This window comes from Melospiza georgiana, chromosome 6 (genome assembly GCF_028018845.1).
Source record: "Melospiza georgiana isolate bMelGeo1 chromosome 6, bMelGeo1.pri, whole genome shotgun sequence".
Taxonomy (NCBI): domain Eukaryota; kingdom Metazoa; phylum Chordata; class Aves; order Passeriformes; family Passerellidae; genus Melospiza; species Melospiza georgiana.
The window spans coordinates 62,046,225-62,074,020 of NC_080435.1; the positions used below are offsets into that span (position 1 = coordinate 62,046,225).

Sequence of the window (27,796 nt, forward strand, 5' to 3'; positions counted from 1 at the left end):
AACCCCAATAAGTGCAAGGTTACCCTTAAATCCAGCCCTGCTCCATCTCCCCCTTAAGCCTGGGAGCATTTTCCACCTCCAAGAGCCAAAGTGATGCAAACAACTGTCACTTTATTGTCACCTCCAGCCGTTCTGCAAAAGGCACACAACAAACTTCATTGGTACAAAAGAATTTCCGGGGATTTTCGCTCGATTTTCCTGGAGTTTTTTTTTTTTTTCCTTTATTTTTTTTTTCTTTCTTTTTTTTTTTTTTTTTAATTTTCCTGCTCCTTTTTGCAACACAGTCACCGGGCTCTCCCATCAGCCCTGACGGGGAGATCCTTTCACAGAAAGGATTATTTTTGTGCAGACAGACAAATCCTTATTGCGGGGGGGGGGGGGGGGGGGGGACAGCCCCAAGGGCACGGCCACCTGTGGGAAAACTGGGAATAAATGGCACCTCTGTGTCCCCCTGTCCCAATGTCACCTCTGTGTCCCCCTGTCCCAATGGCACCTCTGTGTCCCCCTGCCCCAATGGCACCTCTGTGTCCCCCTGTTTTAGGGCTCCATCCCAACCCCATTGTTCACCCCAGCTCTGGATGCAGAATAATGGGACAGGGCTGCCTCCTCCCCATTCCTCAGAAGTGTTTACCCATTTCTCCACACATTTCTTTACACATTTTATCCCTTTTTTCCCTCTCCAGCTCTGTGTTTCTGCAGGCCGAGGGTCCCATGGGGAGCACCCAGAGGGTGGCAGAGGAAGGGGAGGAAGAGGCTGGGGATGAATTTTGGGGGATTTTCCTGCCTGTGCCAGCATGGAAACTCACGCTGCAAAGCCAGCTGCGACTCACAGATGCTACCCCAGCACCCAAAGAGAGGGCTGTGGGGTATTTGGTGGGGTGTCCCCCAAACCAGAGCATCCCCCCAGCTGCCCTGTGTGGGTTGAGGGAGACAAGGATGCTTCAGGGACCCCCATCCTGCCCTGCCAACGTAGGAAATCAACATTATTTTCCCACAAAACCCCTCAGGCAGGGCCAGATCAAGCTCTGGGCTGGGGGCACAGTGCCATAGTGCCACAGCAGCTCTCCCATGTCCCAACATCCCAAGAGATTTTTATTTTTTATTTTTTGCACTGTGCCTATAGCTCCTCTCCATTTCTTTTGGTACCAGCTCCCTCCCTCAACATTTCTTATAAAAATAAGATTGTGCTTATTTATAAAATAATTATAATTTTTTTTGGTTCTTTTTTTTTTTAAGAAAAGCTTCCAGTTTAAAAAAAAAAAAAAAAGGTGGTGTATCAAAATATGGCAAAACTTTGGCTGTCAATGGCTAAACTCTAATTAAAAATATCCACTACAAAGGCATTGTGCTGTGATAATTAACTCTGCAATCAGCAAATATTCCACCTGGGCTGCCTGCCTTCCCTGGGACACACTCAGAAACCACCCCTGGGTTTTCCTGGCACGTCACCATCATCCTCTGGCAGAATTATTCCAGCTGTAAGACACCTAAGGATGCATGAAAAGCGTTGGGAAAAGGGAAGGGAGATGCAGTGGGAAGAGCCACACAGACAAGGCAAGGATGCACATTCTCCTCGAGAGGAAAGTCTCTTTTCTCACCTTGGTGCTTAGGAAAAAAAAAATAGGATTGTTGATAGAGTTCATGAAAGAAGAGAGGCAGAGCTTTTGTATAAAAGGTGTTTCAGAGCAGGAGCAAAACGCAAATGGGTCTATAAGATCCAGACATATATAAACATACATACCTCGATATATTTATATATGTATTCTCTAGATATTCAATGTTTGGAATGCATTATTGCATTATCCTTATAGGAGATTTATTTTTTTTCCATCCTGCTTTGCTTTTTTTTTTTTTTTTGGGAGGGTGGGTTTTTTGGTTTTTTTTTTTGGTTTTGGGGTTTTTGCTCTCAAAAAAAAAAAAAAAAAAAAAAAAAAAAAGAGAAAAAAAAAGAGAAAAATATAAAAAACAAGTTGCAAATGGCTCTGAGAGCTTCCAGCCATCATCCACCTGGCTGGGACTGCTGTGGCCCGACCTCCAGCACGTGTTTTTTTGGAAAAACTGGGCTCATGCTGTGCCCCAGGAGCTGCTGGCCATGCCTTCCTCCACGGAACACCACCACGCCCGGCTGGTTATTGCTTGACTCTCCCTTCCCATACTGGCCTTTAGGGTTATTTACATTTCTTTGGCTTGGCTTGAACACAACAGTCTGGCACTTTCCATCCGCCCCAGAGTCACCTGGGGGCAAGGAGGGGGCGAGAGGGGCCACGGCAAAGCACAGGGGGGCTCCTGCCAGCTCCAGCTGGGCCGTGCCCCCGCCAGCCGGAACGAGACAGCTCGTGCTTGGCACAAACCCCTCTGGAACCCGCTCTGTGCCCGGGGCATCCCCATCCTGCCCCTTCTCCAGCACGGCCAAGGTCTCCAGCGTGGTCTGCAGGGAGCAGGGCAGGGCTGGCGGCGCCAGAGCCTCCCCACGCTCACACCACGAACTCGGGCACCTCGTCGTGGGTCAGGTCCAAGGAGAAATATTTGCTGGTTCTCTTCACGGGGAAGGTGTCCTGGATGTTGATGCACTGCTGGGCCAGGCAGCCGTTGCAGTAGAGCCCCTCGTGGTCCAGGCCGTGCGCGCAGCCGAAGGTGAAGCTCTGTGCCGTGTCCTGGCACAGGTTGGCCAGCTGCAGGAAGTCCTTCTGGTAGAGCCTGATGTCATCCAGGCTCAGGCTGTGCCGGTCTGTGGATGTCTTGGGTTTCCTGCACGTTGTCTGGGAAAAGCCAAGAGGAGGCTCAGGATGCGCCAGGGAGACCCCAGGGTTCACAGAATTCACAGAATAATGAGGCTGGAAGAGACCTCTGAGATCATCAACTCCAACCTATGCCCTAACACCTCAACCAGACTATAGCACCAAGTGCCATGTCCAGGCTTTTTTAAAACACATCCAGAGATGGTGATTGTTGAAGATTGCAAGGCAAGATGTGCTCTACTACCATCTGTATGGCAGATTACCTTTGCCAAGGGGGCAGTTTGCCTTATCTCTCTCTTTGAGTGACCACATTCACACCTCCCTTGGGAGGGGACATCTGCTGATAACAGCTATTGAATGTCCCTGCATGGTTGATAAGAACTACAGCATCCCATTGGGAGATGTGAGCCCAGAGGGAGGAGCCAAGCATTCCTACCCGGATATAATCTGGAGATTCTGGAACAGCAGCCAAGCATTCCTGCCCGGATATAATCTGGAGATTCTGGGACACCAGCCAAGCATTCCTGCCTGGATATAATCTGGAGATTCTGGAACACCAGCCAAGCATTCCTACCCAGGTATAATCCAGAGGTTTTTGAGACAGCAGAACGGCTTCTCCACTGGATTCCCCAGAGCAGCTGCCTCTTCCCCTGGATCTCCATAGGCAGAATACATCCTTCTCTACAGATCCCCCTTGCTCCAGCAGAACCACCCCTGACACTGCAGGAGGGCTGAGCCACAATTCCAATGGGACTGCTGCCAACAGCCTGACCCACAGGGTGTCAGGTTGGGTTCTGACTCTGGCAGTGTTGTTCTAGTGCACTGCACTGTTTATTTTATCCTTTTATTTTTTCCTTTCCCTATTAAAGAACTGTTATTTCCTGCTCCCATATTTTTGCCTGAGAGCCCCTTAATTTAAAATTTATAGCAATTCAGAGGGGTGGGGAGGGTTTACATTTTCCATTTCAGGGGAGGCTCCTGCCTTCCTCAGCAGACTCCTGGCTTTCCAAACCAAGACAGTGATTCCACCACCTCCCTGGGAAGAGCACTCCAGTACTTTATTATTCTTTAAGTGAAAATTTTTTTCCTAATATCCAACCTATCCCTTCCCTAATGTAGCTTGAGGCTGTGTCCTCTTGTTCTGTCAGAGACCGACCCCACCTGTCTGCAGCCTCCCTTCAGGAAGGTGTAGAGAGCAATGAGGGCACCCCTGAGCCTCCTTTTCTCCAGGAATATTGGAAATCCCAAAGCCCCAGCCCCTCGTACCTGGGGTAAGGAGTCGGTGCTCTGCCCCCGCAGCTTCACCACCGTCTCTGAGGAGCTGGAGGTGGAGGAGCTGATCTCCTTCACGATGAGTCCTGCACAAAGGAGGGTGCAAAGGTTATTGTGGGGTGGCTCAGCTCTCCTGGCATCCACTCCTGCTGTCCATGGGGGCAAAGGCTCCCTCAGTGCAATGCTTCAGCCCAACAGCTCCACTCGCAAACAGCATTGCCTACAAAGCATCCCAAATTTGCCCCAAAATGGCATCCAAAATGTCCCCATGGAACCTGGCATCCCCAAAGACCTTCCAGTACCTCCTAGCTCAGAGCTGTAAGTGACTTTCAGGGTGCAGACACAGCTCCAGAGAAGATCATGGAGTCCAACTGTTCACCAGCAGTGCCAAGGCCACCACTGTCCCCTGTCCCCAAGTGCCACATCCACGTGGCTTTTAAATCCCTCCAGGGATGGTGACTCCACCACTGCCCTGGACAGCTGTGCCAGGGCTGGATAAACCTTTCTGTGAGGAAATTTTCCCCAATATCCAATCCAAACCTCCCCTGGCACAAACTGAGGGAGGTTCCTCTTTTCTTTACCCCATCTCTCCTTCAACCCATTGGGTGAGCAGTTTCTCCCAGCATCCCAAATGGACACCTGGGGCTAACTCTGTCCTGCCAAACACCAGAGAACCACGGTGTCCTAGGGTGATGTTATGATGCTTGTATCCCCATTTGTGTGTTCTGTTCATGCTGGATATTACGTTCTGTGCCTTCAAGACTGGCTCTGAAGAGTGAAAGTTTTCTTTAAGTTTTGTTATCAGCCTGGCAGAACACAGAGACAGGGCAGTACAAAGTGCTGCTTTTGCTTTTCGCTTTGCTCTTGCTTCTGCTTTGCTCCTGCTCATTAGTTAGTTTAACTAAGCAGTCCAAATTTTCCCTGGACTGTTTTTCCTTTCCCTTTTTTGGACCTACTCGAACCTGCTCTGGACTGGGACCTGGGAATAGCGAGAGTTTGCACCTTGTGACTGCAGCAGCTGCCCCAGCAGAGGCGGGACTGAGAACAGAGCAACCACCCCAAGAGAGACTTTCTGAATTTGTCATCTTTTTCAGAGCGGTGTCATCCTGTATTGCTCATTTTGTGTGCTGGGGGGTGCTGTGCCTGTTCAATAAACAGGTTCTGTGTGCTGGGGGTGCTGTGCCTGTTCAATAAACAGGTTCTTTCCCCTTCTCTCCGAGGAATCCTTCCCAAACCGGTTGGGAGGAGGAGCCGTGTGGGTTTGCTTACTGGAGGGACCCCTTTTGGAATTTTTCTCCCAAATTTGCCCTAAACCAGGACACACAGAATGATCAGGCTTGGAAGAGACCTTAAAGACCTCTTTAAACCTTAAAGACATCTTTAGACCTCAAAGGCCATCCCATCCCAGCTCCCAAAGGCGTGACTGGCACGGGGGGATTGGGAAGAGAAGCGGCCAGCACCTTACCCGAGTGCCCGTTGAACTTGCGGGACAGCAGCATGTCCTCGGTGATGTAGACACACATGTCGGGGCTCACGTCCATCTCCCCAGCCTGCTCCAGCTCCCGGGGGTCATCCACCAGCATCTCAATCTCTGCAGGGCACCAGCACACAGGACAAGTCAGCTGTGCCCCTTCGGAGCACCCTCTGTCACATCTTTCATGGAAAATCCTTTCAGTAGGAGCTTTTCTCCTGAGAAGCTGGGAAGGTTCAGCTTCCTCCCCCATGTTTTGCTGCTTTGGAATGTTATTGGGACAATTGTTTACCCAGCATGTGAAATTGTTTTTACTTGATGACAAATGACAGCCACCTGTGTCGAGGCTGTGAGCAGCCACAAGATTTTGTTTTCATTCCTTTCTATTCCTTGCTAGCCTTCTGATGAAATACTTTCTTCTATTCTTTTTAGTATAGTTTTAATATATCCTTTTGTTTTCATATGATATATATCATAAAATAAATCAAGCTTCTGAAACATGGAGTTTCGCAGGGGTTCTTTTAGTATAGTTTCTTCTATTCTTTTAGTATAGTTTTAGTAGATCATTGTATTCTTCTATTCTTTTAGTATAGTTTTAGTATAGCATTTTCTTTTCATATAATATATATCATAAAATAATAAATCAGCCTTCTGAAACAGGGAGTGAAGATTCTCATCTCTTCCCTCAATAATAACATCTAGCAGAAAGCAAATCTGCCATTTGCAGGAATAAATTGTGCAAGATGCTGTTAAAAAAAAAACTATCATTTACAATACAGCTGTTACCCCTCCTAAAGAAATATTAAAAAAATTAAAATATTTAGTGTCTGACAATCTACAATAATCAGGACCCGAGATCCCTGCGAACACCACCACACACCCTTCAACCACCCCAGTGCCTGGACAACCTGTGGTATCCACAGAGAGAAGCTGTGAGACAAGCAGAGAAGAAGGAAAACACAATTCTTATCTGGCTTGCTGTGCCTGTGTTGTGCTAAAGTAGAATGCAATATGGAAATGGTTTACCCAAAGTGAGGATGTTTTGTTCCCTTGGCTTAGCAGGGCCAAGAAGTGTGTGTGTGTGTGTGTGTGTGTATGTGTGTGTGTGTGTGTGTGCTGGACTGTCACGGGACTGTGCCGGTGTTCACAGGGGTCTCAGGTTGAGGGAAGAGACGAGGATCTGACTCCATGTTTCAGAAGGCTGATTTATTATTTTATGATATATATTACATTAAAGCTATACTAAAAGAATAGAAGAAAGGATTTCATTAGAAGGCTGGCTAGGAATAGAATAGGAAGGAATGATAACAAAGGCTTGTGGCTTGGCTCTCTGTCTGAGCCAGCTGGGCTGTGATTGGCCATTAATTAGAAACATCCAACACTGGCCAATCAAAGATCCACCTGTTGCATTCCACAGCAGCAGATAATCATTGTTTACATTTTGCTCCTGAGGCCTCTCAGCTTCTCAGGAGGAGAAATCCTAAGGAAAGGATTTTTCATAAAAGATGTCTGCGACATGGGAGAGTCACGAGAGAATCAGAGGTGAGTGCAGTGTGAGAAAGAGCGAGTGCAGGGCAGATTCAGTTTAGATACAACATATATAGTACAGTATAACAAAGCAATTCATTAGCCTTTCTGATGATGGAGTCATATCTATCATTCTCTCACCGTCATCCTGGGAATCCTCCTCCAGCCGCTCCTTCCCGCCGCTCTCCACGCCCGAGGTGTGGGAGCTGCCGTGGCTGGTCATGGAGCTGCACGTCTTCAGCTTGCGGTGGGCACCACCAGGGAAGGCGTCCTCGGGCCCCATCTCCCTGGCCTTGGGGTCAGCCTCGATGCCGGACGTGTGGGAGCTGCTGTGGGAGGCCGTGGAGTGCCGGGACAGCCGCTTGTGCCGGGCGCTGCCGGCGCTGCTGCCGCTGGCGCGCGAGCGCTTCTCCAGCTGCTCCATGTCCAGGTCCAGCGTGTCGCTGATGTAGGACTCCCGGTACTGCTTCTTCTCTGCAGCAAATGAAATACGCACAGAAATATTTTCGGAAAAAGCCTTTCGTTAGGATTTTTCTCCTGAGAAGCCTCAGAAGAAAAGAAAAGCAATAATTATCTGCTGCTGTGGAATGCAGCAGGTGCATCTTTGATTGGTCCATGTTGGTTGTTTTTAATTAATGACCAACCACAGTCCAGCTGTTTCGGACTCTCTCTCTCTCACCCTAACCCTAACCATAACCCTAACCCTAACCCTAAAGGAAAAGAAAAGCAATAATTATCTGCTGCTGTGGAATGCAACAGGTGCGTTTTTGATTGGTTTCACGTGGTTGTTTTTAATTAATGACCAATCACAGTCAGCAGGCTTGGACTTGACTCTGGTCAGTCATAAGGTTTTATTATCATTCCATTCCTTTCTATTCCTTGCTAGCCTTCTGATAAAATCCTTTCTTCTATTCTTTTAGTATAGTTTTAGCATATAATTTTATTTTAATATAATAATAATAATTTATATATATATAAATAAATATTAATTATATTTATTATAAATAATAAATATTTTATTATATAAATATATAAAAATAAAACTATAAAATTAATATATGTATAAATAAATATGTATTTTATGATAATATATACAATAAAATAATGAATCAGCCTTTTGAGACATGGAGTCAAGATTCTCGTCTCTTCCCTCATCCTGGGACCCCTGCAAACACCACCACATTTGGTGACCCCGAGTGAAGAAAAATTCCACATTTGGTGTCTCCAAGTGAAGAAAAATTCCACATTTGGTGACCCCGAGTGAGTGGCATTGATTACCCCTTAATGGAGTCATCACCACGGGGGAATGGAATCAGAGTGATTCCCATGACCTCCAGGGCAAACTGGATCCTCTGGAGGGACATGGATGTCCTGGCACACAGAGGAATTGTCACTGAGCCCTGGCACAGCTGGGGACACCTCTGTCCCAGTGGCATTAGGGAAGATGGGGCAGGAGCTCCAAAGCTCCTGTGCTGGGCTGCTCCTCCAACAGAGCAGGAGGAGGGAGACATGGAGGAGGAAGAGATGTGGAGGAAGAAGAGAAAGAGGAAGACAGAAAATAAGGAGGAGCAGGAAAAGAAGAAAATAAAGAGGAGGAAGAAGATGCGGATGAAATGGAAAAAGATGAAGATGAGGAGGAAGAAGATGAAACAATGTGGAAGAAGATGATGAGGAAGAGCAAGACAATGAAACAAGGTGGAAGAACATGAGGAGGAGGAGGAGGAGGAAGAAGATGAAACAAGGTGGAAGACGATGAGGAGGAAGAAGAAGACAGGAAAGAGGAGAATAAGGAAGAGAAAGGAAGATGAGAAGGGGAAAGATGAGATAGGAGCAAGAAGAGGAGGAGGAGGGTGAGGAAGAGAAAGAAGAGAAAGAAGAGGAAGATGAGGAGGAAGAAAAACAGGAAGAGAAAGAAGAGGAGGAAGAAAGCAAGAGCAGATTGGGATGAAGATGAGAACAGAGGAAGAAGATGAGGAGGACATGGAAAAAAGATGAGGATGACGGTGAGGAGGAGGAAAACAAGAAGAGGAGGATAAAGATGAGAACAAGGAAGAAGATTAAGAGGACAAGGAAAAAAAGATGAAAAGGATGAGATAGAGGAAGAAGTTGAGGCAGAAGAGGAGGATGAAGAAGAGTACGACAAGAAGAACAAATAAGAAAAGGAGGAAGAGGGGAAAGAGAAAGATGAGGAAGAGAAACAGAAGATGAGAGAAAAGAAGAGGAAGAAGACCTCTTGCTTTCACAGGGATGAGGGACACTGGGAAAGGGACACATGAAAAGAAGGAGAAAGAGGAATAAGTTGAGGCAGATGAGGAGGATAAAGAAGAGCAGGACAAGAAGAACAAATAAGAAAAGGAGGAAGAGGGGAAAGAGAAAGATGAGGAAGAAGAAGAGAAAATGAGGAAGAGTAAGAGAAGATGAGAAGAGCAAAGAAGAACACCTTATGCTTTCACAAGGATGAGGGACACAGGGAAAGGGACACACGAAAAGGATGAGAAAGAGGAAGAGGTTGAGGCAGATGAGGAGGATGAAGAAGAGTACGACAAGAAGAACAAATAAGAAAAAGGAGGAAGAGGGGAAAGAGAAAGATGAGGAAGAAGAAGAGAAGATGACAAAGAGGAAGAGAAGATGAGAAGAGGAAGAGAAGATGAGAAGAGGAAAGAGGAGGAAGAACACCTTATGCTTTCACAGGGATGCAGGACATGGCAAAGCCGTGCTGAGGCAGAACCACGACACCGGCGAGGACGGCAGGGCTCGCGCCCATCCCTTCCCAGAGAACCAGGAGCCCTCAAGGTGCACACACCCCCTGGGAGCCCATGCTGGCATCTCGGGGGCTGCAGCACGTACCCTCGTTCTCCTCGAGCCGGCGCACCTGGCGCAGCACGGGCTGCAGGTTCATGTAGAGCCGGTGGCTGCTGCTGAGCAGCTGCAGGAGGTGCCGCGAGCGCAGCGGGCAGCCCGTGTAGTAGATGAGCTTGCGCGCCGAGGGCAGCCCGTCCGGCAGGATCTCGAACTTCTTGCCCTGCGTGGGACAAGGGAGGGGTCAGCCCCAGGCAGGAGAAGGCTCCAGTTCTCACCCAGCCCTGCTGCAGCTCCTCAGTGACCCCATGGGTTGTTGTTGTCACCTGCTGCGGGTTGGTGCTGAAGCGTCCCGTGCCCATATCCACACCCTGCCCAGGGATGGTGGAATCACTGAGGGGTTTGGGGTGGAAGGGACCTTTAAGACCACCTAGACCAACCCTCGTTCCAACTTCCACCATCCCAGGGTGCTCCAAGCCCTGCCCAGCCTGGTCTTGGACACTGCCAGGGATCCAGGGGCAGCCACAGCTTCTCCAAAGACCCTCCCTACCCTCCAAACACCCAGGGCCTGCCCACCCTCACAGGGAACATTTCCCAATCCCCAATCTCCCACCCATCCCTGCCCTCTGGCACTGGGAGCCATTCCCTGGCTCCTGTCCCTCCATCCCTTGTCCCCAGTCCCTCTGCAGCTCTCCTGGAGTCCCTTCAGGCCCTGCCAGGGGCTCTGAGCTCTGCCTGGAGCCTTTTCCTCTCCATGTGAGCACCCCCAGCTCTCTCAGCCTGGCTCCATAGGAAATGGAGCTCGAGCCTGTGGAGCATCTTCTGTGGAGCTGCTCCAAGAGCTCCACGTCCTCCCTGTGCTGAGGACCCCGGAGCTGGAAGCAGTGCTCCAGGTGGGGATGGTGGCACTCACCACAAACACCAGTTTCCCCACGTTTGTCCACGGGAAGTCGTAGAGCAGCTGCTTTTCCTCATCCAGGTTCTGCAAAAAGAGGAGAGGGAGCCATGGCTGAGGGTTCTGGCAGGGGCATGGAGCTGGGCTGAGCCATCACCTTCATCACCTACCTGGAAAATCTGGATGCCCCGTGTTGTCAGCCCCAGAGTCAGGGAGGCCTCCACTTCCCTTTTGTCCTAAGGGGGGAAAAAAATGCTTTTAAATACACAATTTGCAACATGAATTGGTTAAATCCACCCCACCTCAGCCCAGGGATCCTTCCACAATCACCCCAGTCACCATTCTATGATTAATTGAAAATGGAAAGTCATTTTGGACACAGGCAGTGAGAGGATAAGGGGGAATACTTTTGAACTAAAAGAGATTTAGATTACACGTGAGGAAGAAATTATCCCTTAAAGGTGGTGGGGCCCTGGCACAGGGTGCCCAGAGCAGCTGTGGCTGCCCCTGGATCCCTGGCAGTGTCCAAAGCCAGGTTGGAGCACACTGGGACACTGGAAGGTGTCCCTGCTATGGCAGGGGTGGCACTGGATGAGCTTGAAGCTCCCTCCCAACCCAAACCATTCTGATTAAATGGTTTTTTAACCATTAATTAATTAAATTAATTAAAATACCCCATGCTCTCCCAGCAAACAAACATCTTTATTCCCAGGAGTGAAAAAAACAGCATTTATTTCTCAGGGAGAGTATTCCCAAAATTCAGGTCGCAGCAGGCACAGGGCCAGGGCTCACCTTGTACAACCTGTAGTAGTGCACGGCCACGTCGTCCAGCCTGACAGCCTCCTTGATGTACTTGAGATGGGCCTCTGAGGCTGTCAGGGCAAACTGGTCCTTGTGCATGTTGGGGACGTGCTTCAGGATGTAATCCTTGCCCCTCTTGGCAACCACCTGTTTGGAGGGGGAGAGAAGCTCGTCCAGCTACCCCGTGCTGGCCCCTGGGAGTGGTGGTTTCAAGGGAAAAGGGCAAATTGGAGCTTTGTTCTAGAGAGCCCCAAGCAAAAAATAAAATCATTGCAGCAGCCAGTGACTTCTTGCCAGCAGGATTTCCTGCTGGGGATTGTGCTCCTTGTGGCCATTCCATGGTGACACCTGTGCTGGGGCACACGTGGGCTCCCTGTGTGCCTGGGGACCACTACTCAGTGAGGTGTGTGAAAAAAGGAGAAACGGGCAGATTTTGGGACAAATCCAAGAAAAGAGGTTGGGAAGGAGAAGAAAAGGCTCCAGGGAGAGCTCAGAGCACCTGAAGGGGCTCCAGGAGAGCTGCAGAGGGGCTGGGGACAAGGGATGGAGGGACAGGAGCCAGGGAATGGCTCCCAAAGGGCAGGGATGGGTGGGAGATTGGGAACTGGGAATTCCTGGCTGGGCTGGGATTGCCAGAGCAGCTGTGGCTGCCCCTGGATCCCTGGCAGTGCCCAAGGCCAGGCTGGGCACTGGGACACCCTGGGACAGTGGGAGGTGACCCTGCCATGGCAGGGGTGGCACTGGATGAGCATTAAGGCCCATCCAACCCAAACCACTCTGGGATTCTGTGCCAGCAGCTCCCAAAGGGCTGCACCTGATGCTGGTTGGGCAATGCGCACACAGAACCACCCTGAAAAATCCCTTTGCCAGGATTTTTCCTCCTGGGAAGCTGCAAGGCCTCAGAAAAGAATGAAAGCAATAATTATCTGATTGCTTTCAAATGTGGTCTGGAGATCATTTACCAACAGCTGCGTCTTTGATTGGTTCCATGTGAATTGTTTTTAATTAATGACCAAGCACTATGAGCCGTGTCAGACTCTGAGGAGTCAGCCACAGAGCTTTCATTATTCATTTATTTTCTAGCCTTCTGATGTATCCCTTCTCTTTCTTTAGTATAGTTTTAGTATATAATATAATATAATATAATATAATATAATATAATATAATATAATATAATATAATATAATATAATATAATATAATATAATATAATATAATATAATATAATATAATATAATATAATATATAATATACAATAATGTAATGTAATATAATAGAATGTAATGTAATATAATGTAATGTGATACAATGTGATATAATATACTATAATATACTATAATATAATATAATATACTATACTATGATATATGATATACTATGATATAATATAATATAAAATAATAATATAATATGATATGATATGATATGATATGATATGATATGATATAATATAATATAATATAATATAATATAATATAATATAATATAATATAATATAATATAATATAATATAATATAATATAATATAATATAATATAATATAATATAATATAATATAATAATATATCAGCCTTCTGAGAACTTTGAGCCTCATCTCTCACCTCATCCTGGGAACCCTCCCAAGCACCACACTGTCCCAGGTTATTTACACCAAGGACTAACCCAGGCTGCAGCCAGAGCAGGGAGCAGAGCAGGATTCCTTACCCAGGCAGGGAAATAGGCCTCGGGCTCGAAGTATTTCCCGTAGTGCTTGTTCCTCTTGAAGTCCCCCAGGTCGGCTTGCAGGGCGAAGGCAGTGAGCAGGAAATAAGCCTCTTCCCTCAGCACGCACTGGGAGTGCAGCACCTGCTTCCTCAGGTGCCAGTAGTAGTAGTACCGAGCTGTCCTGTCACTGGGGAGGGACAGGGGACACAGAGGGGACATTTTCCAGAGTGGAAATCTGTCACAGACATCTCTTATGAAAAATCCTTACAAGATTTTTCCTCCTGAAAAGCTGAGAAGCCTCAAGAACAAAATGTGAACAGTAGTTATCTGCTGCTGTGGAATGCAACAAGTAGATCTTTGATTGGCCCATGTTAGTTGTTTCTAATTAATAGCCAATCACAACTCTCTATCCGAGCCACAAGCCTTTGTTATAATTCTTTCTTCTTCTATTCTTAGCTAACCTTCTGATAAAATCCTTTCTTCTATTCTTTTAGTACAGTTTTAATATAACACATATCATAACACAATAATAAATCAGCCTGCTGAAACACAGAGTCAGATCCTCATCTCTTCCCTCATCCTAAAACCCCTGTGAACATGGTCACAGAAATCCATTTTGATTTAGGTGAAATGTACATTTTTGAGCTAAGTCTGTAGTTTGAATAGCTGTTTACTCTGACTACCTGTTCTCATAAAAAACCTATGCTCAGAGAAACTGCTTCAGCCAAAGTACAGAGAGATAAATGGGGGGCAGACAAAAAACCAAAAAGTCCGCTATGAAAGCAGGTCAACCTGACCCAGGGATTCTTTCTGATAAAGAAGAATTAATGGCAAACTTCTAGCAAAATCAGTAAAAATTTGTATGCATGACCCTATTGTGAAATTGCACGCTTATGTCTTTGAGAAGGGGCTAAAAAAGGATCTGGAGTTCCCAGAGGCGCCCATGTCTTTTAAGAAGAGGAATCTCCACATGTGTCCAGCACTGTAATAAACCACATACCAGCTTTACAACTTTCACAGAGTTGTGGAGTTTGTTTGCCTCCACAAAACACAGGGGACACAGGGAGGTGTCAGCAGCCAGGGGACACGATCTGGGAAGCCCTCAGGGAGGGGGCACCAAAGGGTTTTCTTCCCTCTTCCCTATTTGTTAAAATTGGTTAAAATTGGTTAAAATTCTGCAAACGCGCAGCCGCTTCACCAGCCAGGTGAGTGACCCCTCTCAAAAACTCTGTGCAGGTGCCACTGTGTCCCCAAAGCCCTCAGGACATCATTTAGCCCCAAAGCAGGAGCTGCAGCTCCCACCCAGCTGTGGGTAAGTTCAAATTAGGCTGTGCTAAATCCCTAAACACATCATCCATCCCACGTGGCATTCACATTTTCTGGAAAAATCCCTTCGCCCAGGATTTTGCTCCTGGGAAGCTGAGAAGCCTCAGAGAAAAAGAAAAACAATTGTTATCTGATTTGCTTCTCCTGTGTTTTGCTGCTTTGGAATGTGTTTGGAGATTGTTTATCCAACAGGTGATTGTTTGTTTGGATTTTTGGTGTGAGTTGTTTTCACTCTCTGGCCAATCAGTGCCAAGCTGTGTTGGGACTCTGGAGAGAGCCATGACTTCTCATTATTATCTTTTGAGCCTTCTGTCAGTATCCTTTCTGTATTCTTTAGTATAGTTTAGTTTAATATTCTTCAATATAATATAGTATCATAAAATAATAAACGACCCTTCTGAGAACATGGAGTCAGATTCATCATTCCTGCCTTTTGTCTGGGGGCAACCCAAATACAATAATCCCAAATAAAACCCCCCAAAAGGCTTTGTCTGGGGCCAATGTCCCCACCTGCCCCTGTCAGAAACCACTCAGCACCCACCCATCAAAGCCCCAGCTTCTGGGATGTGCCCAGCACCCCAGAGCACCCCAGGATGGGCACGGCCACCCCACGAGGGGCACAGCCATCCCAGGAGGTGCCCAGACACCCCAGGAGGGGCACAGACACCCCAGGATGGGCATAGCTGTGCCAGGAGGATCCCAGCCGTGCCAGGAGGGGCACAGCCACCCCAGGATGGGCACAGCCACCCTGGAAGATGCCCAGCCATGCCAGGAGGGGCACAGCCACTCCAGGAGATGCACAGATACCCCAGGAGGATCTCAGCCACGACAGGAAGGGAACAGCCACCCCAGGAGAATCCCAGACACCCCAAGAGGTGCCCAGCCACCCCAGGAAGGGCACAGCCATCCCAGGAGAGGCACAGCCACCCCTGGAGGTGTCCTACCATGCCAGGAGATGCCCAACCATCCCAGGAAGGGCACAGCCACCCCAGGAGGGGCACGGCCATCCCAGGAGGGGCACAAACACCCCAGAGGGGCACAAACACCCCTGGAAGTGCCCAGCTACCCTAGGAGGGGCACAGCCAGCCCTGGAAGATCCCAACCATCCCAGGAGGATCCCAGCCATGCCAGGATGTGCCCAGCCACCCCAGGATGGGCACAGCCACCCCAGGACGTGCCCAGCCACCCCAGGATGGGCACAGCCACCCCAGAAATTGCCCAGCACCCCCAGAGGTGCCCGGGCACTCCGTACCTGATGAGCCGCCCGTTCTCCACGTAGTACTGCACTCGGAAGTGGATGATCATGGGGGGGCCAAACTGGTCGATGCCCTGGAATGGAGGAGGTTTTCAGGAATGCCCTGGGGGTCCCAGCATCGCACCCCAGGGCCTCTCCTCAGCTCTCTGGGGTCATGGCTGTCACAGCCACCCCGTGCCCCGCCATGGCACTGACGGTGGTTTTGTTCCTCAGTTTTGAGTTTGGTGCCCATTTTTCCACATAAAATGCAGGAAATGAAGGGGATTTGGATTTTAAAAGGCTGGGTGTGACAAGCCCGGGAGCTCTGCAACATCTCATTGCTGCTCTCCCTCTCCCAGACCATCACCCACCAGCACTCAAGCCTGGAGCACTGAAAGAATGAAAAGGTGCTTTGGGGAGAAAAAAAAACCTAAATTGATTTTAGAATTTGGAAGAAGGGACATCAAAAATTCTGCTGAAGGATAAGGGAGGAAAAGAAAAATCAAAAGAAAAAACCCCCAGAGCCCCAGGGATGGAGCATGGAGGACACATCCCCAGCTGGGACACATGGTGGCACTCAGAGTGCCAACCCCAGGGCTGTGGTTTTGCACACCCACCCCCAGCCCCACAGTGACCACGTGCCCCCCACCCCTTGGCAGTGTTCCCAGGTGCTGGGAGTGACCTGTGATGGGGACAGAGGTGGCCTCAGCTCTCCATGCAAGACCTCACCGCTGACCTTGCTGGCCTCCTTCTTCCACTCCTTGGGGCAGTACTTGTAGAGCTTCTGGGCCAGGTCCATGTACACATGCTCATTGTCTGCGAGGGACAGAGGTGGCATCAGCATCCCCACGTGTCCCCTGCCTCCCACCATGACCCACTGGTGAGGGGGATGAGGAATTGTGAGCTCCTCATCACCAAAAGTGTTGATTTTTCACCCTGACTTACTCTGGATGACGCTGAGCCCGAAGAGGTGACAATCCTTCAGCCTCAGGAGGTCACACACCTGCACCAGTAACTCTTGGCACAAAATCTTCACCTGTTAAAAACCCCTTAAATGAGGCACAGTGGATGCATCTGTGCCCACCAAAGCCCTCAGCAGGACCCTGAGCAGGATGGGGGTGACAGGGTGGGCTGTGGGCTCAGCTGTGGCCCCAAAGCCTGGACCAGAGCTCTGCCAGGGCTGGGATGCTCAGAGCACCACGGGGCAGCTCCAGAGCAGTGGGTGGAGGAGGAACCCAGCACTGGGGAGATGTTCTGGAGGCAGAAATCAGAACATTGACAGTCTAATTCTACCCCACAGTCACCTTCCACCATCCCAGGCTGCTCCAATCCCATCCAACCTAGCTTTGGACACTTCCAGAGATCCAGGGGCAGCCACAGCTTCTCTGGGAAACCTGTGCCAGGGCCTCCTCACCCTCCTAGGCAAGGATTTATTCCTATTATCTGATCTAAATCTTCCCTCTAAGTTTAAAACCATTCCCCTTATCCCCTATAAGGATAAGGGGAATGGTTTTAGATTAGAGGTGGATATCATTATCCACGTCTTTCCATCTTTTTTCATAAGCTCCCTTAAAGTCCTGACAGGAATTTCAACATTTTCACGACTCAAATGCAACATTGGGTGGGGGTGAATTAACAAAAAAAAAAAAACAAAACCAAAAACAAAAAGTGGGGGAATTTGGGAATTTCACATTCAATGCTCCATCCCAACCAGAGCCAAAGCCCCTCCTGTTTATTCCCTGGGCTAGAGAAGGCTGGAGAGCCATCCAGAAGGGATTGGTGGAGTGATGGGGCTGGTGGCATGCAGCAGGTCACCCTCCCCAAACCCAGCATCACATCCACCAGGGAGACTCAGGAGAGCCTAAAACACCACTGCAACCCCCAGGGGAATAACCCACGCGCATTTCCCCAGCAGGGCAAGGCCAGGCAGGCTCCAAAGGAAACCCAGGGTGTGCAAACACAACCCTGGGGGTGAGGGAGGTGTCAGGCTGGGGAGGGGTGTTCCTTACGTTGATGATGATGTTGAGGGAGTCGTCGTTGGGGAGGAAGATGCACACGCTGCGCCGGTCCTGCATGACTCTGTTGTTGTGGAAGGGCAGCTTGTTCATGGTGCTCTGGCCTGGGGGCTCGGGGGGGCTGCTGGGGGCACCTCACCGGCGGGCCGGGGCGGCCTCGGGCTCTGTGGGTGCCATCCCTGGGGGAAAAGGGGGGGTGAGCCCTGGGCAGGGCACCCTCAGCTCCCCAACTGCATCCCCCAGCCCTCCCACCCACCAGCATGTCCCACACGGTGTGGGGTCATGGTGGGGTGTCCCCCTGCCCCAGATTGCAGGGCAAGATGTGTTCTATCACCATCTGTGTGGTAGTTATCTTCTGTTCATTGGGTAGTTTGCCTTATCTCTCTCTGAGTGATCACAACCACTCCTCCCTCGGGAGAGGGCATCTGCTGATAACAGGCTATTTTTTATTGAATTTTATTCAATTTTTTAATTGTATGTCACTGCATGGCTGATAAGAACTACAGCATCCCATTGGGAGATGTGAGCCCAGAGGGAGGAGCCAAGCATTCCTGCCTGGATATAATCTGGAGATTCTGGAACACCAGCACAGCTTCTCCACTGGATTTCCCAGTGGATTTCCCTCTTCCCCTGGATCTCCAGAGGAAGACTCCACCCTTCTCCAGGATCCCTGCTCCAACAGAACCACCCCTGACACTGCAGGAGGGCTGAGCCACAATTCCATGGGACTGCTGCCAACAGCCTGACCCACAGGGTGTCAGGTTGGGTTCTGACTGTCAGTGTTGGTTTGGTTTACTGCATTGTTTATCTCATCCCCTATTAAAGAACTGTTATTTCCCGCTCCCATATTTTTTGCTTAAGAGCCCCTTAATTTAAAATTTATAACAATTGGGAGGGGTGGGGAGGGTTCACATTCTCCATTTCAGGGGAGGCTCCTGCCTTCCTTAGCAGACCCCTGGCTTTCCAAACTGAGACACCCCCAAAACCCTGAGCACATCCCACACCACCACAGCCATCCCCATGGTTTTAGGCCCGGCCCCAAAAATCTGAGCCAGCAGTTTGATGCTCCTGGCTCAGGCTCAGGAAAACATCAGGAAAGGCTTTTCTGGCATAATTAAAACAAATAGAAGTTTATCCTCTGGGAATAACCCGGTTGGGGCAGCGAGGAGCAGTGCTGTAAGCAGGAGGTTTCCCTGCCAGCCATGGAAAGGCAAGGAAATTCTGTGGGGTGTCCTTAGAGGATACCCACATCCCTTCCAACATCCTTCCCCCCAGTTCTGACTCTTCACTGGGGTGGATTAAAACAATCCAAGCACCAGCAGGGATTTACAGACTGGAATTGACATTCAGAGCCAACAAACCCATCCTAACACTGACCCCAGGAAATTCTCATTTCCCAGGGTGAATATTCCCAAAGCACTTTTTACCCCACCATTCCTGAGGACACGAATTCCCACGTGACACCATGAGGAAGGACTTTAAACTCTGACCTAGTTCAGCCCTTTCCTAGCCCAGATTTACACTGGCAGACAGCAGAGTGTCTCCCTTGTCACCAAATATTTGCTTTGGTCTAAATGGATGCGCCTTTGGCTTCCGAAAGTCTGGAATTCCTGCAGCAGCACAGGGGGAAAAGTGCCCTGAAGTGACTTTTGGTTGGTGGTTCCTGGGGTTTTGCAGAAGTTGGGAAATTTGGAAGTGATGCTTTCCCATGGCCAGGGCACGCTGGGACTGCAGCAGAGAGGCCGTGTCCCTGCATCATGGATTCTGGATTGCAAATGTGCATTGCATCCATGCATTGCATTTGTGCCTTGGGATGGTGCATTGTGGCCATGTATTGCACCCATGCATTGCATCCCTGCATCCTGGCCATGCGTTGCACCCATGCATCGTGGTGGTACACCACAGATTCTCTGTGTTGCATCTGTGTCGATCTTGGCCCTCCACTGCATCCATGCATTGTGGCATCCATGCATTGAGCTGGAACATCGTGGCACCTATGCACTGAATCTGTGCAGTACAGATGTGCAACCTGGCCATGTGTTGCACCTACACGTTGCATCTCTGCGTTGTGGCATCCATGCATTGAGCCGTAACATCATGGCACAAATGCACTGCACCTGTGCATTGCAGCAATGCATCAAGGCATCTGTGCATTGCAGCACTGCAGCGTGGCATCCATAAATTGAGCTGGAACATCATGGCATCCATTCACTGCACCTGTGCAGCACAGATGTGCAACCACAAATTGTGTTGGCACCTCATGGCATCCATTTGTTGCATCTGTGCAGCACAGGCATGCAGCTGGCCATGCGTTGCACCTACACATTGCACCCACGCATTGTGGCACCCATGCATTGAGTTGGAACATCGCGGCACCAATGCATTGCATCTGTGCATTGCAGCACTGCATTGTGGCATCCATTAATTGTGCTGGAACATAATGACATCCATGCATTGCACCTGTGCAGCACAGATGCGCAACCTGGCCATGCACTGCACCTACACATTGCCCCCATGCATTGTGGCATCTGTGCATTTGGCTGGAACATCATGGCACAAGTGCATTGCATCTGTGCATTGCATCAATGCATTGTGGCATCCATGCATTGAGCTGGAACCTCATGGCATCCATGCATTGCACCTGCACATCACACTCATGCATTGCGGCATCCACGCATTGAGTTGGAACCTCATGGCATCCATGCAGCGCACCTGTGCATTGCAGCAGTGCATCATGGCATCTGTACATGGCATCACTGCATTGTGGCATCCATAAATTGTACTGGAACGTCATGGCATCCATGCATTGCATCTGTGCAGCAAACTGGCCATGTGTTGCACCTGTGCATTGCAGCACTGCATTGTGGCATCCATAAATTGTGCTGAAACCTCATGGTATCCATGCATTGCACCTACACGTTGTACCCACGCATTGTAGCACCCATGCATTGAGCTGGAGCACTATGGCACCCATGCAGTGCATCCCTGCAGCACAGCTCTGCGCCGTGGCTGTGCCTGGCCCCTCTCCATGGCATCCATGCTCTGAGGCCATGCCTGCCGTGGCCAGGTTGGTTTCAGGGCTCGTTGAAGATCCTGGTGCTCACGGATCAGGGCTGAAGGAATTTGGCACGTCCTGGCCTGGCTGGGCACGGGCAGCTCCCGGGCACTGGTGGGATGTGGCTTGTGAGGGCTGGGCTGGGGAGGGACCGTGTTCCCAGCAAAGCAGCCGTGTCCCGGGGCTCCTGCAGCACCCTCCATGTCCTGCTCCCACCCACAGGCTCCTCAAGTCCCAGGGGAGCACCAGAGCTTCCTCCCAATTCAGCTCGAAATTCCAGCAGCACCCACTGCTGAGCTACTGGAGAATCCATGCCTGGGATTCTCTCCCCTACATGGGCAGGAACACCTTCCACCATTCCAGGTTGCTCCAAATCCAGTCCAACATGGAAAACTTCCAAGCATGGGGCAGCCTCAGCTCCTCTGGGCAGCCTGTGCCAGGGCCTCTCCTCCCTCATAGCCAAAAATTCCTTCCCAATATCCCATCTAACCCTGCCCTCTGCCAGTTTGAAACCATTCCCTCTTGTCCCGTCACTCTCTGGCATTCTGGGGCTGCTCATCCCCACACCAGTCCCTGCACTTCCTCCTCCTCCTGCAGCCTGGATTGATCCCAGAGCACCAGGGAGCTGGCGTCAGCAGAGCACGGACACGGCAGAGGAAAAAACCACCCGAGCCCAAACCCTGTATTTTGGTGTTTGTATAGAAAACATCCCAGCTCCTGCTGCTGAGTGGGAACATTCCATCAGCCCACCACACAGGGACGGTCCCTATGGAGATTCCCTCAGTTCCAGGTGCTTCCTGGGGGCTCTGGCAGCCCTGGGAGCTGCAGGGATTCAGCAGGGGATACACAAAGCCCTTGCCAGGGTGCTGTGCCTGCAACAGCCCCGGCCAGACGCCGGGAAATTCTTTCCAACATCTGCTGCTCATTGCCACAATGTGAGCTTTGATTCCCCGGGACCTCGCGCCGCTGCCCTCACAGAGTCCCTGCTGCTCCAGAGGAAGTGCTGATAGCAGGCACAAACGTGGAAGCATGGAATGGTTTGGGTTGGAAAGGACCTTTAAAGATCTAGCCCAACATTCCCAGCTCCAAGCTGGAAATATTCTAGATAGAGGGAGAGCCACCCTGGATTGCCCTGGAACAGAGGGGGTGACACAGATCACCCCACACTCCAAGCAGGAACCTCCACCCCAGGCAGTCTTCCAAAGGGTTTTCCATCCAAAGTCAGCTGGAAAAAACACTGGGAATGAGGACTTGGGCATGGATCAGCAGAGTGAGGAGCTCCAGGTCTTCCAGCCATGTTTTCCCTGCTATGGGGAAAAGAGCATTAAAACTCCACAGGAAGGCACTGCAAACTCCTCGTGACTCCAGAGCTGAGAAAATTCCTTGATCCACCGTGTTTTCCAGGCCCAGGCTGCTGGAATATTGTCTCCCTCCCTGGTGCTGATGCCATGGGATAAATCCTGTCACAAAGCTCAGCTGCAAAGAAAACATCCCACAAAAAACCTGGGAAAAGCAGCTGGGGCTGGCGCTGCTGACTCGGCGAGGGATTTGCTCATCCCGGGGTCCTGCAAACACATCCGAGGGCAGGCAGAGCCTGGGATTGGTTCACATGGAGGTGCTGGAGCAGGATCTCGTCAGAAATAGAAATTTGGATGTAATTCCAGGGTGGGGATTGAACATGGTTTGAACTTGCTGGCTGAGATGGGGTTTGCTTCCAGATTCCGTACGTGTGAAGCGAGGCTGGGTGGACGGGCAGTGTTTTTCCCTCTCCGTGGATTTAAATGGATTTAAAAGAAGTGAATGAGTCTCCATCCTCGTGGGTTTGGGTCAGGTTTGTCCCTCTGTGGTACCCACCAGACATCCCAGTGCCCCCCATTCAATCCAGCCTCCAGGCAGATCCTGTCCACTTCTCCATCAACCAAATCCATCCCTCTTTGCCAAAATATCCACTTTTCCAAAAAATGCAGCTCTATCAGACATCTATCCCTCCTTATCAAAATACTCACTTTTCCAAAAAATGCAGCCCTATCAGACATTGCTGTGCCTGCAGGAATTTAACAGCCATGTGGCTGTGGCACCTGGGGACATGGGTTAGTGCTGAGGGAACGGCTGATTACAATCCTAGAGGTCTTTTCCAACCTAAAAAACTCCATGATTCCCTGATTCTAACCCACCTCCAGGCTTTTGTTCCAGCCCTCCTGAGGCTCCCCAGGGGCAAGGGAAGGGATCCAGCCCAGGACCCACACGTAGGCAGAGGCCATCCACAGCCAGAGGCTGCCCAGAGCGCGGGGCGAGACGGGAAGATGAATTCACGGGGCAGGAATTTCTTGTTTTGAAGAGTCTGGAGTGGGTCTCACCCCACATCACAGGCACAGGTATGCACAGAGCTGTTATTACAAGTTTTAGGGCCGTCCCTTAATGCAGCTCCTCCGAACCCAAAACCCAGATTAATTCCTGCTTGCGGTTGCCCCGTAATTAAAATCGTCTCCAATTCTTCATGAACTCAACAGTTTCCTCCTAATGAAGAGAGGCAGATGAAAGAGACCTTCACTGGGAAAAAGGACTCAGTTATAAATATTCCATTACTTCATCCACCACAAAAGCTATTTGGATGCTGGAAGCTCAGCCTGGGCAGCCAGGGCCAGCCCCCACCAGCCTCACCAGATACCCCCGAGTGCTGGGGGTATCCAAAAAGCCTCTCCAAGGAAAATTCCTCCAGGAGATCGCCTCTCTCCACCTCTTCTTCCTCATCCTCATCCCCTTTGGCTATTGCAGTGGGACAACAGCAATGGGCAGGAACGGCTGGGCCATGTGGATCATCCTAAAAATGGGGTGATGTCCCCTCCTGCTGGGGATGAGCCCCATGGGATATCACATTCCATGGGGAAACACAGGAAGCTGCTTGCCCTGCTTATCTCGTCGTGCACGGAGCAGAATCCAGCCTGGAAGCGCTGATTTTCCATCCAGCCCACAGCAGAGTCACCCCAGGCCTCTTCATTCCCTGACTTTGGAGCACTGAAATATAAATAAAGCGTCCCTGCCTCCGCCAGGGATGGACACGGAGATGGATTTCTCCTGGCAAGGGCTCCAGGGAGGGGAGGGACAATGCCTGCTCTTCCTCTTCCCTCCTCTGCTCCAGAACCAGCCCCTTCCATCAGATTTCCTTCCAGGAAACTCTGCCTGAGCCTCTGGGATTAGAACAATGTCCAGACTGGGTTGGAGAGGGTTGTGCTCAGGGCAGCCCAGCTCTCCCATCCAGCTCCAGAGCCTGTCCCATGGCGTCCCCAGGCATTTTAGGAACCATCTCCCAGCACCAACAAGCCCAAAGCTCCCAGAGCTCCGATCCCACTCCCAGGATGACAGGCATCACTGCCAAGGCTGCACATGGATGTGGAGCACTGCCTTTGCTCCCCTCTCCGTGGGCAGGCTGCAGCCCACACCACCAGCAGCTGCCATAAATCCCTTGGGATTTCGCTGCGGGATCCCTGGACCACAAAGCAGCCCCAAGGGCCAGAGTCACCACGCCGAACCCCTGCACCACAGAAAGCACAGCCCCGAGTCTCCAAACCACAGAGATCCCTATTTAGAAATTAAAGTCATATTTTAAATGTAATTAACAATATAATATTAAATAATTAATAATGCCACGTAAATATTAATATTGTTAATATGCAATGATGAATGTTTATGTTATTTTCTATAACAACACACCCCCCAGATGCTGTGACCCTGGGTAAACCCTCCCTTCCCAGTAGGAGGCACTTTTGGGGAGCCCCATTCCCAAATATCCCAATAATAGAGGAGCTCACAGGCTCCTCTACATTGGCTGGCCAAACCCATTCCCACTGTGGGGAATGTGCAGTGCTTGCTGCACACAGAGGGGGAAAAAATGTGATGCAAAGTGCTCTGCAGACACACAAGAACCCAAAAACCAGCTCCATTTTATGCCCAAAAATTCAAATCCATGCCTGGACTATCAGGAGCTCCCGCTGCCCTCTGTGGCGTCCTCGCCTCCAGCTCCAAATCCAGCGAAACAAAGCCAAACCAAGTTCCTGATTTTTTTAATCCTGGGGCGGGCAGAGGGAGATTTGTCTTCCCTCAGCAGCGCCGCTCTCCAGTTTTCCAGCTGGGAAAGCTCCTCAGCCACGCCACAGCCTCCACCAACTTCCCTGCCCCGGCCACCATCGGGGAAAGCTTTTTGGGAAAAACATCCCAAGCCCACTTTTCAGTCAAGGTGGGGAAAAAAAGCAGGATAAAACTCAATTAAGGAGCAGGCAGATATTTTAACCAGCGCCATGGTTTGTATACTCCATCTGGAGTCCAAAGGCTGCCGGGTTTTTTTTTTTAGCAGGAGGGAACTGACATCATCTTAATTTTAAATTCCCATTTATTTTTACATCTGGTCTGAATTAATCTTTCTCAGCGTCCTGACTTTCATGTAATGGAATAATTGCTTACAGACTCGGGGTTTAAAGAGCCTGAATAAACCCAGTTTTTAAAAAAAAAAAAAAAAAAGAAAAGAAACCCCTTTAAAAACCGATAGTAAAAATCCAGTACCTAGAACCAAACTCCAATATGCCTTCGGGATTGGGAATTTTAAACGGAACATCTCTTTCAGGCAAGAGAGCTCGAATTAATCCCAGCTCTATCCAAGATTCCAAGAGGGAGAGCGAGCCCTGTGGAAAAACACCAACACAAACCAGCCCAGAATTAGGCAGAGCAGCACAGCTCCATCGGTGCCACGCGGGGAGCAGCTCTGGAAAAGCAGAGTTGGGCTCGGAGGGGAAAACATCCTGCTGGCCAGAAAGGCACTGGCCACGAGCAGGAAGAGGAGGATCAGGAATGGGAGATGGCAGAAAGGTGGCAGGGGGCCAGGGGCACGGCAGGGTCGGGACGTGCCTCACTCCCACGGGCCAGTCAAAGCACACAGGAACACCAAGGATGGCGCTGGGAAAGCTCAGCCCAATTTCCCCGCTGCCACCAGGGCACCGGGTCAGATAAAGCTTGGCTTAGGAGCTGCATGGATTGACCCAGAAAGCGTCAGGGATGGCATTCCCGGTGGGAAACGCAGAGAGGGCCATCAGGGACACCAGCAGGGAGCAGCTGTCACCCCTAAGCACCTCCATGGGGTGGGGGGCAGCCGAGGGTGAGGGGAGCCCAGGGGCAAGGGGGTCCCACAGGTGGCTGTGACCCAGGGACAGGAGGATCCATGGATGAGAGGATCACAGGCAAGGGGACCAAGAGATGGTGGGGACCACAGCTGAGGGCACCTGTGGGTCACCACGAGCCACAGAAAAGAGCTGGCACAGGCACAGAGCACCCACAGGTGAGGGGACCCACTGGGGATGCGTGACCCAGGGGTGAGGGGACAGTTGGGTGAGTGTGGCCCGGGGACAAGGGGGCCTGTGGGTGAGACCCAGGGGTGAGAGGGGACCCATGGGCACCTGTGACCCAGGGACAAAGGGGCCCATGGGCACCTGTGACCCAGGGACAAAGGGACCCATGGGCACCTGTGACCCAGGGACAAAGGGACCCATGGGCACCTGTGAACCAGGAATGAGGGGACCCATGGGCACCTGTGAACCAGGAATGAGGGGACCCATGGGTGAGGGGACCTGGGGGTGAGTGTCACCCATGAGCAAGGGGTCCCATGGGTGAAGTGACCCATGGGTGAGTGTAACCCAGGGACAAGGGGACCCATGGGTGACTGTGAACCAGGAATGAGGGGACCTGCGGTGATGGTGACCCACAGGTGAGAGGACCTGCGGGTGAAAGCAAGGGGTCCCGTGGGTGAGGGGACCTGTGGGTGAGTGCCACCCAGGGAAAAGGGTCCCAAGGGTGAGTGAGACCACAGGTGAGCGAGACCCGTGGGCGAGTGTGACCCAGGGGCCAGGGCTCTCACAGATGTGGGGATGAGCGTGACCCAGGGGCCGCAGGTCCTGCAGATGTGGGTACTCGGGGGCACGGGGTCCCGTAGATGTGGGTACCCACGGACCGGGGCTGCTGCAGATGTGGGGACGAGTGTGACCCAGGGGTCCCGCAGCTGTGGGCACCCAGGGGCGCGGGGTCCCGCAGATGTGGGGATCCAGGGACGAGTGTGACCCAGGGGTCCCACAGCTGTGGGCACCCATGGGCGCGGGGGTCCCGCGGGCGAGCGCGCCCCCGGCGCGGGTCGGGGCGGCCGTGTCGGTGTCGCGGCGGTGTCGCGGCGGTGTCGCGGCGGTGTGGCGGCCGTCGGGGGCCGTGGGGGGGTTCCGGCGGAGCCGCAGCTCCCGCGGGCGGGCGGGCGGGCGGAGGAAATGACTCGCATTCCTGCAGCCGGGGCCGCTCGCACCGCTCCGGCTCCAACTCGCCCCCGAGCGCAACAAGCGGCAGCGCCGGGCCCACCCGCGGCACGGCCCCGCGGGGGCGAGCCGAGCCGGGCCGGGCTGAGCCACAGCGAGCCGAGCCGAGCCGAGCCGAGCCGAAGGGAGCGGAACCGGGCTGAGCCGAGCCGGGCTGAGCCGAGCGGGAGCGCGGTGCGGGGCACGCACCTACCTGCGGCTGCGGGAGCGCGCTGCGTGCCGGCCGTGCCGAGCCGAGCCGAGCCGAGCCGAGCCGTGCCGAACCCCGCCGTGCCGAACCCCGCCGTGCCGAGCCGAGCCGTGCCGAGCCCAGCCCAGCCCAGCCCATCCCGCCGCCCCCGCCCCTTCCCGGGCAGCCCCGCACCGCCCCGAGCGGCACCGGCACCGCCTCCCGCCCCGGCGCCGGGCCCGGGACAGCGGGGACAGGATCGGGAACGGGGCGGCCCCGGGCTGCAGAGACGAGTGCTGACCCCGGAGGAGGCGTGGGGAGCCGGGCACGGTGCCCACGGAAGACTCCGGGAAGAGCCCGAGCATGGCATCCCCTGGGAGGGCACTCGGACACCGTCCCTGCGGGATGGAGCCAGCGGAGGTGCCCGGAGCGGAGCGGAGCTGAGCA

The 27,796-nt window shown here is 51.5% G+C and overlaps 1 protein-coding gene across 3 annotated transcripts; it reads right to left on the reverse strand.

Moving 5' to 3' along the window:
• Positions 1-91: 91 nt before the first annotated feature.
• FRMD6 (FERM domain containing 6) lies at positions 92-27,426 on the reverse strand. Of its 3 annotated transcripts, XR_009114556.1 has the most exons (16): positions 27,374-27,426; positions 25,394-25,512; positions 17,776-17,960; positions 16,712-16,802; positions 16,449-16,582; positions 15,785-15,861; positions 13,207-13,393; positions 11,495-11,650; positions 10,873-10,938; positions 10,721-10,789; positions 9,856-10,030; positions 7,150-7,482; positions 5,476-5,601; positions 4,005-4,096; positions 521-2,759; positions 92-466 (listed from the first exon to the last, which is right to left on the reverse strand). XR_009114556.1 is itself a non-coding variant. In XM_058025644.1 (15 exons), exons 3-15 carry the CDS (start codon positions 17,872-17,874, stop codon positions 2,475-2,477), a joined length of 1,836 nt encoding a protein of 611 aa, XP_057881627.1. In that variant the 5' UTR covers positions 17,875-17,960; positions 25,394-25,512; positions 27,374-27,426; the 3' UTR covers positions 92-2,474. The 3 variants fall into 3 exon arrangements, 2 of the variants coding, with proteins under 2 accessions (XP_057881627.1, XP_057881626.1); XM_058025644.1 differs by having other exon boundaries at positions 92-2,759; positions 16,503-16,582; XM_058025643.1 differs by having other exon boundaries at positions 92-2,759.
• Between the last annotated feature and the right edge of the window lie 370 nt (positions 27,427-27,796).